At 35.8% G+C, this 19,559-nt stretch overlaps 1 protein-coding gene and 1 non-coding gene across 2 annotated transcripts in view; one reads left to right on the plus strand and one right to left on the minus strand.

Annotated features, from left to right (window-relative positions):
• CD109 (CD109 molecule) overlaps positions 1 to 19,559 on the plus strand; it is a 161,786-nt gene that overhangs the window by 63,352 nt on the left and 78,875 nt on the right. Inside the window, exons 6-10 of the mRNA XM_004475970.5 lie at positions 318 to 357; positions 2,414 to 2,498; positions 16,501 to 16,597; positions 16,865 to 17,006; positions 17,905 to 18,014. Coding sequence (XP_004476027.2) covers positions 318 to 357; positions 2,414 to 2,498; positions 16,501 to 16,597; positions 16,865 to 17,006; positions 17,905 to 18,014 — 474 coding nt within the window. The remainder of the gene's footprint in view (positions 1 to 317; positions 358 to 2,413; positions 2,499 to 16,500; positions 16,598 to 16,864; positions 17,007 to 17,904; positions 18,015 to 19,559) is intronic.
• On the minus strand, positions 17,615 to 17,742 carry LOC111759848 (small nucleolar RNA SNORA42/SNORA80 family). Its single transcript, XR_002793711.2, has one exon. It is a non-coding gene; the product is annotated as a small nucleolar RNA SNORA42/SNORA80 family (small nucleolar RNA).

The following is a 19,559-nucleotide window of genomic DNA, read 5'->3' on the forward strand; positions in this document are numbered from 1 at the left end:
CTAATTTAATCTAGTCCTCATTACAAATGATGGAAGTGAGGTTAAGCAGTTTGTTTAAATGACCTGCAAGTCAATTACAGAAACAAATTGCCTTTTTATGTTAGTTAGTTGGCAAGAAAAACTTATGAAATCTCATAGTCTTCATGTTGTAATGGATTAAAAGTAAACTTAAACTGTTTTGTCCATTAAATCATTATAAATGTGATTTGAAAATAATTTTCTAAATCTTTTTGTGCAGGTAAGTAAGCAAGCAAAATAATTAAATAAGAACTCATATATTTTCTTGTTGTTTTTTTATTTTTTTCTTCCCCCAATAGGGCCAGACCTATTATCAATCTTTTCAGGTTTCAGAATATGGTAAGAGTTCCTCAATTTATTTTGAAAAAGAAGAATTTTATTACTTTTCTCAGAGAGAAATTATCAGGAGATATATTTAGAGTAAAAATCCCAATGAGGATCAAATTCTCTTGTTCCTTATAAGTCTAAATATGTGCTTTTTTCTTTGTGAAAGTCATAAAATCTCATTATAAAGAAAAAAAAAAAAATCACCTGTGGTCCCATTATGCTAGTCTTTTTCTTATGCACAATTTTTCTTTTCTGCATTGCGATCATAACATATTTAAGATTTTGTTCTGTTTTAGAAATTAACAAATTATTTTCCATATTTTTCATTTGATTGGCAAAGGTAAAGGTAGTCTGCTTAAGTTAGCCTGCTTAAAGGTAAGGTAGCCTGCTTTTCTTGCAACTGCTACATTTATAATAGCACAATTGGAAATATACAGATAAAATTAGACAGTGACCCAACTATTTTGTTGGTGGATGGAGAAGAAGGGGAGATTATAGTGAAAACATAAAACCTCAGCATTAGTTATAATTTAAATGGCTATTTTGTGTTACATATGAGCTTTCTCATTAGATTTGTGCCACTTTTTGAGATTGCCTCTCATTCAGGCAGTAGAAATTCTGGAAAGTACTTTGCTTACAACTTAGTGGATAAGACTCAATGTATCTCATGCAGCATTATTAGATCTAAGTTTTCCTGATCATCTTGAACATGGTTCAGAAAAGTTTTTTCTATAAAGGGCTAGATAGTAAATATTTGAAGCTTTGTGGGCCGTATGTTGCTGTTGTAACTACTCTGTTATTGTAGTGTGAAAGCAGCCACAGACATTAGTAAATGAATTAGTGTGGCTGTGATCCAATATTATTTTATATATGGACACTGAAATTTCAATTTTATTGTTATTTTCATGTGCCATGAAATATTCTTTTTTTTTTTTTTTAACTATTAAAACCATTCTTAGCTTATGCAGGCTATAGTTGATGCCTAATCTGGAACTGCACTGTCTAATATGGGGGTTGCCAGCCTCATTTTAGATGTGGCTGGTTGCTTAAAATGTGGCTAATCTATATAGTGATATACTTTATGTGTAAAATCTATACTAGATTTGAATACCTAGTGCAAAAAAGAAAGTGAAATAGCTCAGTCATAATTTTCTATATCAATAACATGTCAAAATGATAGTATTTTGGACATGGGAGTTATATAAATATCACAAAAATTAATTTCACCTGTTTCTTTTTACTTTTTAAATGTGGGTACTAAAAATCTAAAATTATGTATGTGTCTCACATTATGTCTCTTCTGGATAACACTGATTTAGAAGAATAGGTCAGAGGGGGCCAGCATCTTCATAAGATATTATCAGTTCACATGATGATGGTGCTGGGTGGTTGTATGTCATTGAATGGGGTGTCAGTGTTTGGCATCATTGCCAACCTACCATGCTTGAGGATAGGGCATTATGAATTTCCTTGTGTCCAACTCTTTGTAGCCCCTAACTCCTTCGCTGGTAGAAGACCTTGGAGGAGGGTCTTAGTTGACCCATGTGACTTTTATGGCTCTCCTGTCCTAAGCTAGTCTGGAGTCCAGGAGGATCTTGGCACATTAAAAGCCTTCAGCCTCGTTTGGAGCTGGAGGTCTGCCTTATGTTGGTGGCCCATTGGCCTTCTTGATACTTCTTTTATGTTGGTTGAATGGTGAGTTGCCTTGTTATGAAACTTTAGTGATATGTACCTCTGGTCACTGAAGTCAGAGAGTAAGATTATTTCTGTAGACTGGGAGGAAACAAAAGTTTTACTTTGGTGGAGTTCTTTACATAAAATAGTATTACTATTTAAAAAATATTTCATATAATAATTGCATAAAACTGACCAAAGTAAAGATTTCTAATTTTGGTGCGAAACAAAGGGCTTTTCAACTGTGTGTTAATGAGAATTTGGATCATTATGACTTTAAGTTCATATAGTACCAATTATCAACTCTTTCAGAACAATTCTATTCTTTATTTTGTTAAGCTGAAGATAGTAAAATAGATTTTAAAAAAGATTTATTCTTGCTTTTTTTCCCTAGTACTGCCAAAATTTGAAGTTACTTTGCAGACACCATTATATTGTTCTTTGAATTCTAAGAATTTAAATGGTACTGTTAGAGCAAAGTAAGTATTATTTTTCTTTTTATATGATTATAAGCTGTTATAAAACTGATAGCTCATTTTATTCTCCAGTATATTATCTCAATGTTTTGCTTATTAATATACTCTTGTAGGCAATAAACAAATCCCTATAGTAAATAATTAAGCACAGATGGATGTCCACAGGTCTTTGTGTCCACCACTCTGCTTCCAAGCTGATCCAGTCCTAAAATGTTTCCCACAAACCAGTTTTCCAAAACAAATCAAGGGATTGTACCAGATTGAAAAAATCATGTCTCCAGCTGACATGGAGTTGAAGAGTCTTTTTAAATCCTGTTTTTCTCCCCCTGTTTATAATAGAGATTGAGATCTTGGGGGAGGGATTCAGTTGTCTTCTTGCAATTATGTCACATTTATCTATTTCAGCCTGTATAGTCTGAGAGTTCCAACCCACTCTGCATATCAGATATATAGTTGCTCTCAGTTTTTTATCTTTCAAAATTGATTTATATTTGCATTTTATATAAATGGAATCATACAATATGTAGTACTTTGTGTCTGATTTCTTTCACTTAGCAAAATGTGTCTTTTTTTGGTCTGTTATTATGTCTTGTAGCATTAACATACATTTATTCAGCTTCAAAGAAAAATGGCTTTACATATGCAGTTTTACCCATATTCACATTTCATGTATGAAATTCATATTTCACTATGATATACAGTCCCATATTACATTTTTTTTAAAGATGTATTTTATTTATTTCTCTCCCCTTCATCCTCCCACATCCCCCCCCCCCCCCCGCCCCGTTGTCTGCTCTCTGTGTCCATTCTCTGTGTGTTCTTCTGTGTCTACTTGCATTCTTGTGAGCAGCACCGGGAATCTGTGTCTTGCTTCATCAGTTCTCCGTGTGTGCAGCACCACTCCTGGGCAGGCTGTGCTTTTTTCACATGGGGCAGCTTTCCATGCAGGGTGCACTCCTTATATGTGAAGCTCCCTTACAAGGGGGACACCCCCGTGTGGCACAGCACTCCTTGTGTGCATCAACATTGCACATGGGCAAGCTCACCGCATGGGTCAGGAGGCCCTGGGGTTGAACCCTGGGCCTCCCATATGGTAGGCGGATGCTCTATCAGTTGAGTCAAATCTGCTTCCCCATGTTACATTTTTTAGCTTTCCTGTTAGTAATATACATGACTTGAGACTTTGCCTTTAGACTACTGTCATACCCATATAATAGTACTGCTAGTTACTAACATTATGTTGTGCTTTCACCTTTTCTATTCATTTCCAAAGATTAACACACATCCTTTTACCAATTCTGCACAAGGTAACCCTTAGCTGTCCATTCTCTAACCTCATTCTATTTTCTGGTGACCCATATTCATATTAGTAACTCCATGAGATTATATTTAGTTTATAGTAACACAGTCATACAGTATTTTGTCCTTTTGTGACTGGCTTGCTTCACTCAACATAATATCCTCCATGTTCATCCATGACGTCATATGCTTTACTACTTCATTTTTTCTTAAAACTGCGCAATATTCCATTGTGTGTATGCACTGCAGTTTGTTTATCCATTAATTGTTTGATGACCACATGAGTTGTTTCCAACTTTTGGCAATTGTGAATAATGCTGCTATGAATATTGGTGTGCAGATGTCATTTGTGTCACTGCTCTCAGTTCTTCTTAGTGTATACCCAGTAGTGGTATTGCCAGATCATGTGGCAAATCTATATTCAACTTCCTTAGAAACTGCCAAAAGTTTCCACAGTGGCTGTACCATTCTGTATTCACACCAACAGTGAATAAGTGTTCCTATCTCTCCACATCCTCTTTAACACTTGTAGTTCTCTGTATTTTTAAGAGTGGCCATTCTAATAGTTGTGAAATGATATCTCATTGTAGTTTTGATTTGTATTTCCCTAGTAACTAGCAATGTTGAACATTTTTTGTGTTTCTTTGCCATTTGCATTTCCTCTTTGGACAAATATCTGTTCAAGTCTGTTGCCCATTTTTCAATTGGGTCATTTGTCTTTTTATTGTTTAGTTGCAGCATCTCTTTATATATCATCATTATTAAACCCTTATCGCATATGTGATTTCCAAATATTTTCTCCCATTGAATTGACTACCTTTTTACTCTTTTGACAAAGTCCTTTGACATGCAAAAGTGTTTAATTTTGAGGAGGTGTCCCATGTATGTTTTTTCTTTTGTTTGTGCACCGGGTGTAAGGTCCAAGAAACCATCATCTACCACACTGTCTTTATGATGTTTTGCTAAGAGATTTATGGTCCTTGTTGTTATATTTAAGTCTTTGATACATTTTAAATTGATTCTTGTATAGTGAGTGAGAAAGAGGTCCTCTCATTCTTTTGGTTATGGATATCCAGTTCTCTCAGCACCATTTGTTGAAGAGAATGCTTTGTCCCATTACCATGGCTTTGGTAGGTTTGTTGAAAACCAGTTGGCCTTAGAGGTCAGGGTTCATTTCTGGACTCTCAGTTCTATTCCACTGATCAATGTGTCTATCTTTATGCCAGTACCATGCTGTTTTGACCACTGTAGCTTTGTAATAAGTTTCAAGGTCAGGCAGTGAAATTCCTCCGACATTGCTCTTCTCTTTTAGAATGTTTTTGGCTATTCAGGTGCACTTTCCCTTCCAAATGAATTTGGTTATTGCCTTTTCTATTTCTGTAAAGTAGGCTGTTGGGATTTTGATTGATATTTGATAGGTAAGATTGACATCTTCATGGTATTTAGTCTTCCAATTCATGAATGTGGAATGTTTTTCCATTTGTTTAGGTCTTCATTGAGTTCTTTTAGCATTGTTTTATGGTTTTCTGAGTTTAGATCCTTTACTTCTTTGGTTAAATTGATTCCTATGTATTTGAGTCTTTTTCATTGTTATTGTAAATGGAATTTCCCCTCCAATTTCCTCCTCAGGTTGTTTGATACTAGTGTGCAGAAACATTACTATTTGTTGTGTGTGTTTTGATCTTGTATCCTTTCGCTTTGCTGAACTCATTTATTAGCTCAAGTAGCTTTGTTATAGACATTTCAGAATTTTGTAAATATAGGATCATGTCATGTGTGAATAGTGACTTTTACATCCTCGTTTCCTATTTGGATTCCTTTTTTTCCCCACATCTAATTGCTCTAGGTAGCTTCTAACATAATGTTGATTTACAATGGTGACTGTGGGCATCCTTGTCTTGTTCCTGATCTTAGAGGGAAAGCTGTCAACTTTCCCCATTAAGTATGATGTTGGCTGTGGATTTTTCATATATGTCTTTTATCATATTGAGGAATCTTCCTTTTATTCCTATCTTTTGAAGTGTTTTTATCAAGAAAGGATGCTGGATTTTGTGAAATGCTTTTCTGCATCGACCGAGATGGTCATGTGTTTTTTTCCCTTCACTTTGTTAATATGGTATATTACATTGATTGGTTGACTGGGTTTCTTAAGTTGAATCAGCTTTGCATACTAGGAATAAATCCCACTTGGTCGTGATGTATAAGACTTTTGATATGCTGTTGGATTCTGTTTGCAAGTATTTTGTTGAGAATTTTTGTCTCTATTTTCACTAGAGAAGCTGGTCTGTATTTGTCTTTTCTTGTGTATCTAGATTTGGTATTAGGGTGATGTTGGCTTACTAAAATGTATTGGGTAATTTTCCATCCTCTTCAATATTTTTGAAAGGGTTTAAATATGATTACTGTTAATTCTTCTTGAAATGCTTAGTAGAATTCACCTGTGAAGCCATCTGGTACTGAACTTTTCTTTGTTGGGAGAATTTTGATGCCTGATTCCATCTCTTTAAATGTAATTGATTTGCTTAGTTCTTTTATTTCTTGTAGAGTCAGTGTAGGCAGTTTGTGCATGTCTAGGAATTTGTCCATTTCATCTAGGTTGTCTAGTTTATGGGCATACAGATTCTCATAATATCCTCTTATGGTCTTCTTTATTTCTGTGGGGTCAATCATAACTTCCCCCTTTCATTTCTGCCTTTATTTATCTGCATTTTCTCTCTTTTTGTTTGTTAGTTTAATAAGGGTTTGCTAGTTTCATTGATCTCAAAGAACCAGCTTTTGGTTTTGTTGATTTTCTCTTGTTTTTTTTTTTTTTTTCTTGTTCTCAATTTCATTTACTTCTGCTCTAATCATTATTATTTCTTTCTTTCTGCTTGCTTTGGGAATGGTTTGCTGTTTCTTTTCTTGTTTATCTAGTTCTGTTAGATCTTTGATTTTAGCTCTTCTTCTTCTTTATTTAGGAGGTACCAGGGATTGATCTCAGGACCTTATACATGGGAAGCAGGCACTCATTCAACCACTGAGTCACATACATTTACCTTTTTGTTCTTTCTTTAATACAGGTGTTAGAGCTATAAATTTCCCTCTCAGCGCTGCCTTGCTATATACCATAAATTTTGATAACTTGTGTTCTCATTTTCATTTGTCTTGAAATGTTTACTACTTCCTCTTACAATTTCTTCCTTGACCCCCTGATTATTTAGGGTATGTCACTTAGCCTCCACACATGTGCGAATTTATCTTTTTCCTGAGTATTACTGTTTTCCAGTTTCATTCCATTATGATCTGAATAGGTGCTTCGTATACTTTCAGTCTTTTCATATTTATTGAGACCTACCTTGTAACCCCATATGTCCTCTATCCTGGAGAAAGATCAATGGGCGCTTGAGAAGAATAGATAACATGCTGAGTTTGAGTGCAACATTCCATATATATTTGTTAGGTCTAGATTGTTTATCATATTGTTCATGTTCTCTGTTTCCTTGTTGATCTTCTGTCTAGTTGTTCTATCTAATGATGTGAGTACTTGTCTCCACCTATCATTGTAGAGATGTCTATTTCTCCCTTCAGTTTTACCAGAGTTTGCCTCATGTATTTTGGGGTACCCTGGTTAGGTGTATAGTTATTTATGACTTATTTTTCTTCCTGCTAGATTTTTATTTCTTCCTGATTGATTGTCCCTTTTATTAGCATATAATGGCCTTCTGTATCTCTTATAGCTTTTTTGCATTTAAAGTCTGTTTTGTCCAATATCAGCATAGCTCTACCTGCTCTCTTTTGGTCACTGTTTGCGTAGAGTATCTTTTTCCAACCTTTCACTTTCAGCTGGTTCATATGCCTGGGTCTAAGGTGAGTCTCTTGTAGGCAACATATGGATGGCTAATGTTATTTTTAATTCATTCTGTCAGTCTATATCTTTTTATTGGGGAGTTTAATCCATTCATGTTCAATGATATTACGTATATACATTATTTACTTCCACCATTTTATTCTTTGGTTTTCAAATGTCATATCTTATTTTTGTCTGTCCTTTTACTCTTTAGGTTATCCTTTCTGCTATTTTTGTGTTCTACACTTTCCTCCAAGCCTTTCTCTCCTGTCTTTTTCTTTTAGGTTTTAAGTCTCATGTTAATATTTCCTGCAAAGGTGGATTCTTCTTTATCTTTTTTTTTTTTTTTTTATATATATTCCTTTTCTTCGACCATGTCTTCCATTTTCTTAGTATGGCTTGTAATTTTTGGCTGATATTTAGGTATCTGATTAAGGTGGTGTGTTTACTCAGATGCTCGATTTCTCTCTCTCTAATAAGAATTTAGTGGCAGGAGGCTGTGTGTTACTGCTGTTTTTTGATTCTTGGTTCAACTTGTTCTAGGTCTTTAGGATTATCCTTGTTAGTTGCTCAGATCTGGGCCCTGGACCCAGTAAAGAATTGCAGACCTATTTCCAAGGGCCTTGGGAAGGGAGGTTGTAAAGGCTGGTAAAAAGCCTCTTACTTACTTTCCTGCACTTCCTGGTCTGCCAGCAGATGATGTTCTTTGGTAGCCTCTCAAATTCAAAGTCTGGTCACAGTATGTTCACAGCAACAGACTGGATCAGTGTGATTGAGGATCCTGCCTGGTGGCTAAGAGCCTGGTAATTTAAACTTTCTCAGAGGCAGTTCTCCAACCTTTGCTAGCAGCTTCCTCCCTTTTCCTTAGTAGGAAATAATTCCACTCCCCTCTCAATAACCAGTCCTGGTCAGTAGAGAGAGGAATTGAGAGGGTTGGCTCTCTTTAGTCCCTTGTGGGCTCCCATGGCAAACAGTGGCATGGCCTGCTCTGCCCGGACGGTCTTGTGGGACACAACAGATCAAATTTGTGGGTCAAGAGCTGAGTCAGCCTTATGCTGTGTCCCTCTCTCTCCCCTTTCCTGGTCAGTTGGATCTCTGGGGCCCCCTTTGTCTGTAGCTGCCGGCCCTAATGTCAAAAGTGTCTGTAGGGTGGGGCAGGATGCCAGCAGTAGCAGCTGTTGCTTTTAACTCACAGTTTTGCCACCATGATTCTTTTCCTTTGCCCCCTTCTCTTCTGGGGGGGTGTCCAGCCTCCTGTGGTTTTTCTGAAACCTGAAGATTTTTTTTCCAGCCTGTTTCTGTCTGTCCTCTAGCTATTTTTCTGGGAAAGAAGAGAGTCTGACATCTTTCTAGTCTGCCATTTTCCTGAAAGTCCTGTCATTATTTTTACCCGGTGGCTTAACCAGCATAGAATTTTGTTTTGCTGTGACAAAAACTCAGAGTTCAGACTAGTTGTTCTCAAAACTGTGGTCTAAGGTTGTCCTCAAACAATTGAAAGGCTGGTCTCTTGTCTTTTTTCCTCCATTCCCTCCCTCTCTCTTTTTTTCTTTCTCACATTTTATTTTGAAATATTTTCAAACTTACAGGATAGTTACAAAAATAATACAAAGCCCATACAGACAACTCCAACATACCACCCCAGATATCCACTTCCACCAATTTTAACATTTTGCCAATTTGCTGTATCATTCCTTCAGCCTGCTTGTCTGTCTGTTTCTATCTATCTGTCTATCTGTCTATCTGTCTATCTATCTATCTATCTATCTATCTATCTATCTATCTATCTATCTATCTAATCTAATCTTCCATATTTTTATTAGAGAAGCTGTGGGTTTACAGAAAAATCATACATAAAATATAGAGTTCCCATATACCACCCTATTTTTGATACCTGCATTAGTGCCATACATTTGTTATACATGAAAGAACATTTTAAAATTATGCTATTAACTATAGTCCATTGTTTATAGTAGTTTTCATTGTTTCATTGTTTGTGGATTACAGTCCTATGTTGTTTTAAAAATTTTTTTCTAGTAACAAATATACAACCTAAATTCTCCCCTTTTAACCACATTCAAATATATAATTCAGTACTATTTGTTACATTCACGTTATGCTACTATCATCACCATCCATTATGAAAACTTCATGATTAACCCGAACAGAAACTTTATAATTTAAGCATTAACTCTCCATTCCCTACCCCCACCTATATCTACTTTTCTAAAGATTTGAGAATAGACTGTATACACCATGCTCCTTGGATACCTAATACTTCCATGTACATTTCCTAAGAAAAAGATACTCAGTTATGTAATCACCTTAAGTATAGTTATCAAGTTCAACAACTTTAACATTATTATGACACTTACAGTATATTTTCTATTTTTTCATATATCTTAGCAATGTTCCTTTGGGCCTTTTTGACTCCATTATTCGATCCAGTTCAGGATCATGGATTGCATTTAAAAGTCAATGTCTCTTTGGTTACTATTTATTTATTTTTTTGAAACATATGTATAGCATAAACTTCCCCATTTCAATAACTCCTAAGTATACTGTTCAGTGGAATTAATCACTGCAGTTTTTATTTTTGATGTAACAATATCTGTGCTTTGGTTTCTGAAGTGTTTTTATAATTTATTTGTAATAGTAGTTAATGAAAAGTAGATATCATCTTTTTCTGTCTTATCACCTTTATTCCTATCTTGGTGAGGTTTTGTAGAGTAGCAAGTGATGGGAAATATTGAGTCTCTTTGCAGTAATCCACAGACCAAAATATTTTGTGGTCTCCTGTTTTAGACTCTATTTGGAATAAAATCATGTGAAACCTATACAACAAAAAGACAAAAATGCGTACCCAGTTAGTTTTCTGCTCATGTTCAACTAAGAGGCAACTTCCAACATAAATTTTGGTACTGTGGATGGATTTATGGTTTAGAAAAGTTGTAAAATATATTTTACATAATTATTATACAGTACTTGACCCTAGCCAGAGGTTAAACATTCTGTCTGGGTTTTATTTTGAGTTCTTAGACTATCACATATAAAACTTGGTGAATGCAGATCCATACAAGGATTGATGTCTACATGGATTTGGTGGAATCTGGATACCTTCTTTGGTTCTGTTTTTGGTTTTCAGAGGTGTGCCAAGAAAATAAATTGAAACGGTGATCCTTAATTCTGGTAACCTATGTATTGGGAATCTGATAAAAGCTATGAACCATCTATAGGCAGTTTGCATAGAATTTTAGGGGCTTGTGAATCCCTTGAAGTTGTGCTATTGACCCCCTTCCTCAGAGTAAGAACTTCTGTAGTTTCATCCTGATTCTTATTTGCTGAGATTCGTTGAGGTACTCAGAGGTTGAAAATTATATGACAGTTGTGATGTCCATCAGGCATTTTTACAGTGTTCACCATAGTGAATTCTCTTAATTTTCTTTAATAGGTGTTGTGGTCAAGGATAGACCAGAGAAGTAGAACCAGTAGGAAAAATATCTTATGAGATTTTTTTTCTTATAAGGAGTTGGCTTATATAATTTTGGGGTCTGGGGAGGCAGGTCCAAAATCCATGTCAGGACATTGAGAGGGCAGGCTGAGCTGTCCATCACTGGCTGCTCTCTAGGTGGAATTTCTTCTTCTTCAGAGAAGTCTTGGCTGTATTTTTAAGGCTGTTCACCTGACTGAATCAGGCCCACCAAGATTTTCTAGGCTAATTTACCTTACTTAAAGTTAATTGATTATGGACTTTAATTATATCTGCAACAAGAGCAACACCCAAATTAGTGTTCGATTGAATGAATAACTGGGGAATTTAGCCTACCCAAGATGGCATATCAAGAAGACCATTAGGGGAACTGGATGTGGCTCAAGCAGTTGGGCTCCCATCTACCATATGGAAGGTCCAGGGTTTGATGCCCAGGGCCTCCTGGTGAAGGCAGCCTGGCCTGTGCAGTGAGCTGACTCACACAGAGTGCTGCCCCATGCGGAAGTGCCGCCCCATGCAAAGTGCTTCCCTGTGCTGGTGCAGCAAGATGATGCAACAAAAAGAGACTGGAGGAGAGACAATAAGAGACATAGCAGAACAGGGATCTGAGGTGGCACAAGAGAATGATCGCTTCTCTCCCACTCTGGAAGGTCCCAGGATTGGTTTCTGGAACTGCCTAATGAGAATACAAGCAGACACAGAAGAATGCATGATGAATGGACAGAGGGCAGACAATGGGGGGAAATAAATCTTAAAAAAAATTTTTTTTAAAGAAGACCCTTAGAGTGTGTTTGGTTTGTATGTTTTGGGTTAGTGAACCTCCTTGTTGCCATTTAAAGTTTTCAAAACATGCCAATTCTGAAAACAGTGCATTCTTAGTACTTCCTTCCTATTGAATCTCCTTTCAGGCTTCAGTTGCCTAGAGATGATGCTCATGGTTGTGGCAAAGGGGGGTAGTTCTATCCCAGGGCAGTTGTGTGAGTTCAGAGTAATTGCCACCAAAATGCCATGGCCTTTTTTCCCAGGGGCCTTTGAATTAAGGGTGAACATTCCCTCTCTTCCCGCTACTATGAGTTCTGGTCCTACTAATACAGTTTAAGGAGAGTCTGATTTTGCCTCCAGGATGGAGAAACAGACTGAGAATTATACTTTACAGCTTTGAATAGACTAAGGAATTCTTTTAACTGGCAGTCTTTTATCAGTCTATAAAATTTGCATAGAACTATTCTATAAATCCCTTGTATACCTAAAATGATGGAAATGATCATGTTTTGATCATCATCATCTTGTCTATCAAAATGCAAGCAATGTTTCTCCTCTTTTTAGTGGGTAATTCCTTGGATACTGTCTCCTGCCAAGAGAATCCCACTTCCTCTCTTGCCTGTATCTTGACTTCTTCTATTTGGTATTTTTAACATTTTGTTCTTTTGTGGCATCTTCACTCTGTTTAAACATGTCCACATTTCTATTATTAAAAGAAACAAATCCTTCCTTGACCTTCTTGGCTTCTTCCATCTACTGCCCTGTTTCTTGTCTCTTCCTCACAGCTGAGCTAGAGCTGTATTTTCTACTTCTTTACATTCCATTCATTCTTCAGCCCCCTACCATCTGCCTTTTGTCCTCACCACTGAAATTGCTTTCACCAAGGTCATGAAGACCTTCTTCTTGCTCATTCTTGTGGGTACTTATTTAGTATTTGCAGCATTTAACACCATTGTCCACTCTCAGTTCCTTTCTGAATTTCTTTCTGTTCTCTTTGGCTGCTTCTTTGAGACTCTGAGTGCAACTCTTCTATCCAACTTTTAAAAGTTCTTATTCCTCAGAGCTCCATCTTTGGCTATCATATCTTCTTTCCTTACATACTTAGAGTTTTCTTTTCCTTGACTGGAACTTCTGCTATTATTTATAACCTGATGACACTTAAATCTTTATCTCTAGCCTACGTTTCTTTCCCAAGATTCAGATCCTCATATCTAGCTGTGCACTAGACATCTCCCACTTGGTATCCCATAGTTACTTTAAATTCAATGTATTACCATCCCCAAAAACTGGTTCTTCTCTTGCCTCCCTGTTGTGGTGGATTTCACCATCGGCACTCAGATGCCCTCTTCCCTCTTCCTCAGTTCCCATATCCAATCTGTCCACTTTTTTCTATTGCCACTTTCTTGATTCAGGCCACTATCATCTCTCCCCTTGACTGCTATAGTTGTTTCTTAAATGTTCTTCCTGACTACAGTTTTACCACTTCCAATCTTTTCTCTACATTGCATCCAGAGTGTTTTTTTCTCCTAAAAGGAAAATATAATTTTATCATTCTTTTGCTTAAAAATTTTCAAACCCCCATTTCCCTGAGAGTGAAATTAAAAATTTGTAGTATATCTCACAGAGTTCTCTTCTTTTCCAGTTTCATGTCTTTTGAAACCTCCCACTTAGCTCCTCCTTTACTCTCCCAACTTCCACCCTGAAATTTTACTTGTACTTCTAAGAATGAAAAATGCTTTTTCAGACCAATAGGACTTGATGTAGGCAATTTTAAGGGGCTTGTCTATTTGCCCCTGGCCCTCTATCCATATATCCTCATAGCATTAGTTACATAGTATTGTTGCTAGTCAACCTGTTTGAAAGCAGGTCTTAGTCTTGTTTACTACTGCATCTTGTGCAATATAGAGCCAGCCATAGAAGAGGCATCCAATAATACTTAATGAAAGAACAAATGGATAAACAGTGACCTCTAAGATTTTAGTTCTGAGTTGTATGTGCACAGGAAAGGTCTTTAAACCCAATAAAAGCCTTCCTATTTGGAATGAATCAAATAGAATGCTTTGGTCTGGTCTCAGCACCCAATTAGTGTGTATAAAGTAGGGTGTGAAATCAAGTTTCTTGGCCATATCTTGAAAGATGGTTTCTGCTGTATTACTACTTGGATGGATTTTTTAAATTATAGAGATAATTTTGCAAATATTTGTTTCATAATAGATATTATAGTCATTTCTATGAATAGATGATAGACAACTTAGGTTACTCTTTTCCCAGTAACTGTCTGTCCCAACTTCAAGGTTATAATTAATGTGCAGAATGTTCCTAGAAAATTCCCAGAGAAGAACAGACTCTTTTTGTTTTAGAAATCTTTAACTGAGGTGAATAAAAATCTACATTTGTCTATTAACTTTGATGTGAATCTCTGCTCACTTTGCTACTTTCATTAAAATAAATAATAAACTTTTTCACTAAGTCATAGTGGGTTCTAGAGGATTATAAAGGAAATAGTATAAAATGCATCTGATTTACTTTCATAACTCTTGGAAACAGTAGACTTTTTCACATATTATTTGATTGGAGTTTATTGAAGTATATTTATTTTATTTTTTGAAGTGTATTTATTATTTGATAAATTGAGACATTAATATCCTAGAAGTGACATGGGAAGAGAAAAAGGTAGAGGGAAGCATGAATTATACTGATAGGTTCAATTTTTTGGTTTTATTTGATAAAGTTTTTGTGCTATGACTTTCCAGGAGAAAAAAAATTCCTTGTATTGTTAATGTTACTATTCCAAAATGTCTTTGGTTTGCTTTTTAAAATGTTGTCAAGCTATTATTTTTTGAATAATCCCATATTCTTCCAGATTCTCTCTAGGACAATAGCCTTTAGCATTCATGTTTCACAATTACTATAATCAGCTTGGTCATTGGAACACTAAATCTGCTTCCCATTTAAATAAAAATTGAACATATTTGTGTCTGAGAATACTTGAAATTATGTCTGGATTTTAAAGCTCCCTGTATTGTCATGTGATATAACTTTTAAAATATGAAATTTTGGTATTCTAGTTATGCTTTTATTCAGTCTTTAATAAGATGCAAACAATGTCAGGTTTGATGACTCTTTTTGGCATGAGTGAATTTGATGCTGAAATTGCTAACCAGGGTTTCCTTTTCCTTTACTTTGTTAACCTTATTTTCTTTTGGAAGACCAGGGCATTTGAAGGTGAATTTGTTTTTCTTTTCTTAATTTGCATTGTACTGTATTGCCTTTTGAGTTAGTTGATTGAGATGAGGGGCTATTTCTGTGATCAATTAATGAATTCAGGAAACGGGAGTTAACTCTTATATTTATAGAGTACAAAGCAAAATGGACTTTCACATTTGGCTCAGTATTTCACAACAGAGATTGAAGGAACCCAGGAACACTTTAAAAAAAGACTTTGTGGCAGTAGAACAGTTTACCAAAGTTTACCTCTCTTCCACATGAAGAAGAGACTTTCCTATCATGAGTGGATAAAATTAAGATATATACTGCAAAGCAGCAGAGAAGGAGATTTGGCTCAAGAAGATAATTTAGTAATATGGTGGATTATAAAAATTAAAAAATTTCTTCCTTGATCACTTAAAATGTTAAATGACTTTTTTTTTTAACAAATCAATTTTATTGGTACATACTATTAATAATAAAGCATATGACTTATCCAAAGTGTACAATCTATGGTATTTGTATAATTACATAGTTGGACATTCATCACTTCAGTCATTTTTAGAGCATTTTCATTATTTCAATAATATTAATAAACAAAAAACAGGCAAGAAAAGTCTTTGCTTCACAATCTCTCTCTGTTTCCCTGTTGTACATAGCTGCTATTTCTGGCTATTCTTACACATTTATTTATTTATTTATTTATTTATTTATTTATTTATTTATTAAGCAGTTTTATTGTGATATATTCACATACCATAAGATCTATCTGAAATGTATAATCAATGGCTTTTAGTATATTCACAATGCTGTGTATTTGTCATCACAAAAAATTTTGAATTATTTCATTACTCCGAAAAGAAAAACTCTGCACCCCTTAGCATAACTTCCCTATTAAATTATTTTTTGACAACCACGAGCACATCCAGGTGCCCCTAGATCTATGTTCTAACAAACCACCTATCTAATGTTGGAACAGGCTGCAGTAGGCCTTGGTGATTGGAATTTCAGCTAACTTTTAAAACCCTTCAGAAGCTAAAAAATCTCCTGGGCATGGTGTTCATGGGCCAGTCCATATTTCTAAGGAGTAAAAGATTTTCACAAGCTTTTAAAAAGGTATGGACAGGAAACCTTCATTTCCAATTATAATCAGATTTTCTCTGGGGTCTCACAGGTGGTCAGAGCCTGGATAAAGTTTGTATTATGAATTGTTTTGAGGTCGAAGACTTAATTTCAGGGATCACCACTTAAGGGCATTTCTAGCTATTTTTGTTTTTAAAAATTTGTAGTAGAAGTATGTTTTTAATATAGTTCTTTTTGTTGGATTGACAGTGAATGCTGCTGTAGGTAATATTTTCATTGAATTATTTTGACAATATTGAGTTTAAAATGTAAAAAAAAAACCCTGTTTATTGCTTTTTCAGGTATACATATGGGAAGCCAGTGAAAGGACATGTGACACTTACATTTTTACCTTTATCCTTTTGGGGGGTGAAGAAAAATATTACAAAAGTTTTTAAGGTAACTTTTGCAGATTTTTATAATTTATAATGGGGAAAACTGTAAATGTATTTTTTCTGGAAATAAAATTTTTGTATTTAATGGACAAAAATTGACAGAGTATAAGAAAAGCAAGAGTTTCCCAGTATAAACAAATGGGAATTTACCCATTTATAGTGATTAAAATGGAACCAGAAGCCATTGTATTGTTGTGACTTAGAATTTTATGTATTTCTTCAATTTGAATCGCTAAAGTGAAAAATAAAATTGAACTTTTTAACAAAACAGATAAATGGATCTGCACACTTCTCCTTTAATGATGAAGAAATGAAAGAAGTAATGGATTTTTCAAATAGCCTTTCTGAACACGTGCATCTGTCTTCCGCTGGGCCAGTAGAAATTTTAGCCACAGTGACAGATTCACTTACAGGTGTGTAGACTTTGAAGTAAAGGTAAAGCTATTCATGTGGTGCTGCTCTATCACTTTCTTATTAAAACTAGCACCTTAATTAGGAGTATCATTGCCTTTATAATGATGCTATTGAATCATAGCATCATATAATATGCTATTGAATGATGCTACTGAAATTGTCATGACTCTTAATTAGTCTAGATTGCAGGATGTTTTCATTATGAAGGGGAAACTTATTACCTATGAAAGTCTGTACTTCAATCATATGTGATAGCTATTTGTCACTTTTTTCCACTTCTGCTTTTTCAGCCTGAAAACTAAATGGAAAGGCCTATGTTTTCAGCTGGCCAAACATCTTTTCTTTTATCACCGGACTCTCCTGAAATCTCCCGTCTTCTTAGATAGTTTTGTCTTTGAATAAGAAAACAAAGATTAATTCCTTGAATTTTCACCAGTATAAAGAGCAAAGGCTATTCTGTCAGTGGCCTTAATCTGCTGGTGCACATGCCATTGAGGGGAGTGTGGCAGTAATGGTGCTTAGGAGGTATCAATAGAGAACATAAAAGAACCATCTGGTTTTTGTTTTTTTTTAATTTTTAAATTTTTTCTTTTTTCTTTTTCTTTTACACTGTGCAACCCCCTTCAGTGCTGAGGCCTACAAGACCAGGCAATGGTTCGGTGCTACAGTTAGCTCTGAAATGGGATATTATGAGAGGTCCATGGGGACGGGCCTGCCATAAATCCAAACCTATGCATCATCTGGTTTTCTTAGTGCCAAAGCTAATATGGAAATACAACATATGTGCCCTAGTATATTAAGCCTTTTGGACATTAGCTAAGATGGAGAGATTTGGTGGATAGAAGCTATTGGCAGAATATTACTTTTGGTTTTTAAATGGTGCAATTTCTGAAACAGGTTTATCAGGAAATGCAAGTTCCAATGTGTTTTTCAAGCAACATGATTACATCATTGAATTCTTTGATTATGCTACTGTCTTGAAGCCATCTCTCAACTTCACAGCCACTGTAAGTTGTTACATTTATTACTGGTCTAATGCAGTATGTCTAGTTTAATGAGATAGAATGGGAACTAGTATTTTCAAAGTTTTTCAAAGAATTTAAGCCAAAATAGATAGATTACTTTCCTTCTTTAGATATAGAGGTATATAGAACTGTTTTCATATGACCTTAGCCTAATTTTCTGAAAAAGTAATCTCCAACAGCAACAGAAATATTCTCCTGAAAACCAAATTAATAAGCAAGTTAAGTTAGAATTGGATTGCTAAATTGAAGCTTTTATTAATTAATTGAAGGAATTAAAAGTTCAAGAAAAATTTTAATTTTAATTTGATTTTATTATGAGTAATTTTAGCTCTAGCAAAACATTCAAATTTTAAAGCTCTAACATTAAAAATTACCAACAAGCTACCCACTTTTTGGAGACAATGTTGAATTAACACCTTTTTGTTGAATAAATTTGAGGATGTGAAAGGCATGGAGCTTGATGAGGCTTAGAGAACTAAGCACCCAGTTCCTACCCTTAAGCATTTTATAGTTTTTGTGATGGTGACAGGAAAACATATACATAACTGTAATTCAAGGCAGAATAAGATCAGCATCACAAGTACATTTCTGTAAAAGATTTGAAGAAGGAGTGGACAAACTTTCCAAAAAAGGTTATACAGTAAATAGTTTCAGCTTTGCGGGCCATATGGTCTCTGTTAAAACTACTCAAGTCTGCTTGTATAATACAAAAGCAGGCACAGACAGTATGTAAACGAATGAGAATGACTGTGTTCCAATAAAACTTTATTTATTAAAGGGCTAGATTTGGCCTGCTTGCCTGCCATAATTTGATCAATGATTTTATAATTTAGATAGTTTGAAAAGGTAAATAAAAAAACATGAGGGGGAAACGGACTTTGGCCCAGTGGTTAGGGCGTCCGTCTGCCACATGGGAGGTCCGCGGTTCAAACCCCGGGCCTCCTTGACCCGTGTGGAGCTGGCCATGCGCAGTGCTGATGCGCGCAAGGAGTGCCGTGCCACGCAAGGGTGTCCCCCGCGTGGGGGAGCCCCACGCGCAAGGAGTGCGCCCGTGAGGAGAGCCGCCCAGCGTGAAAAGAAAGTGCAGCCTGCCCAGGAATGGCGCCGCCCACACTTCCTGTGCCGCTGACGACAACAGAAGCGGACAAAGAAACAAGACGCAGCAAAACAGACACCAAGAACAGACAACGGGGGGGGGGGGGGGGGGGGGGAATTAAATAAAATAAATAAATCTTTAAAAAAAAACAAAAACAAAAACATGAGGTTACAAATGGTAATTTCCAAATAAGTACAGTGAAGTAATGGTTGTTCAGAGAGGGAAGTAGGCTTTGGCATAGGGATGGGGGGGGGGTGGTCATTAAAAGATGCTTTTCAGAAAAGGAGGATTTAAACTATCTGTTAAAAGATAGTAGGATTTTAAATGTGTGATGGTGGGAGGTGGGAGCAGATGAGTCGAGACATAAGACAAGAACTGTAGGTGGCAAGTTCAGGTTCAGGGTGTATTCAGGGGACAATCACTGAACTGTG

Source organism: Dasypus novemcinctus, chromosome 11 (genome assembly GCF_030445035.2).
Source record: "Dasypus novemcinctus isolate mDasNov1 chromosome 11, mDasNov1.1.hap2, whole genome shotgun sequence".
Lineage (NCBI taxonomy): Eukaryota > Metazoa > Chordata > Mammalia > Cingulata > Dasypodidae > Dasypus > Dasypus novemcinctus.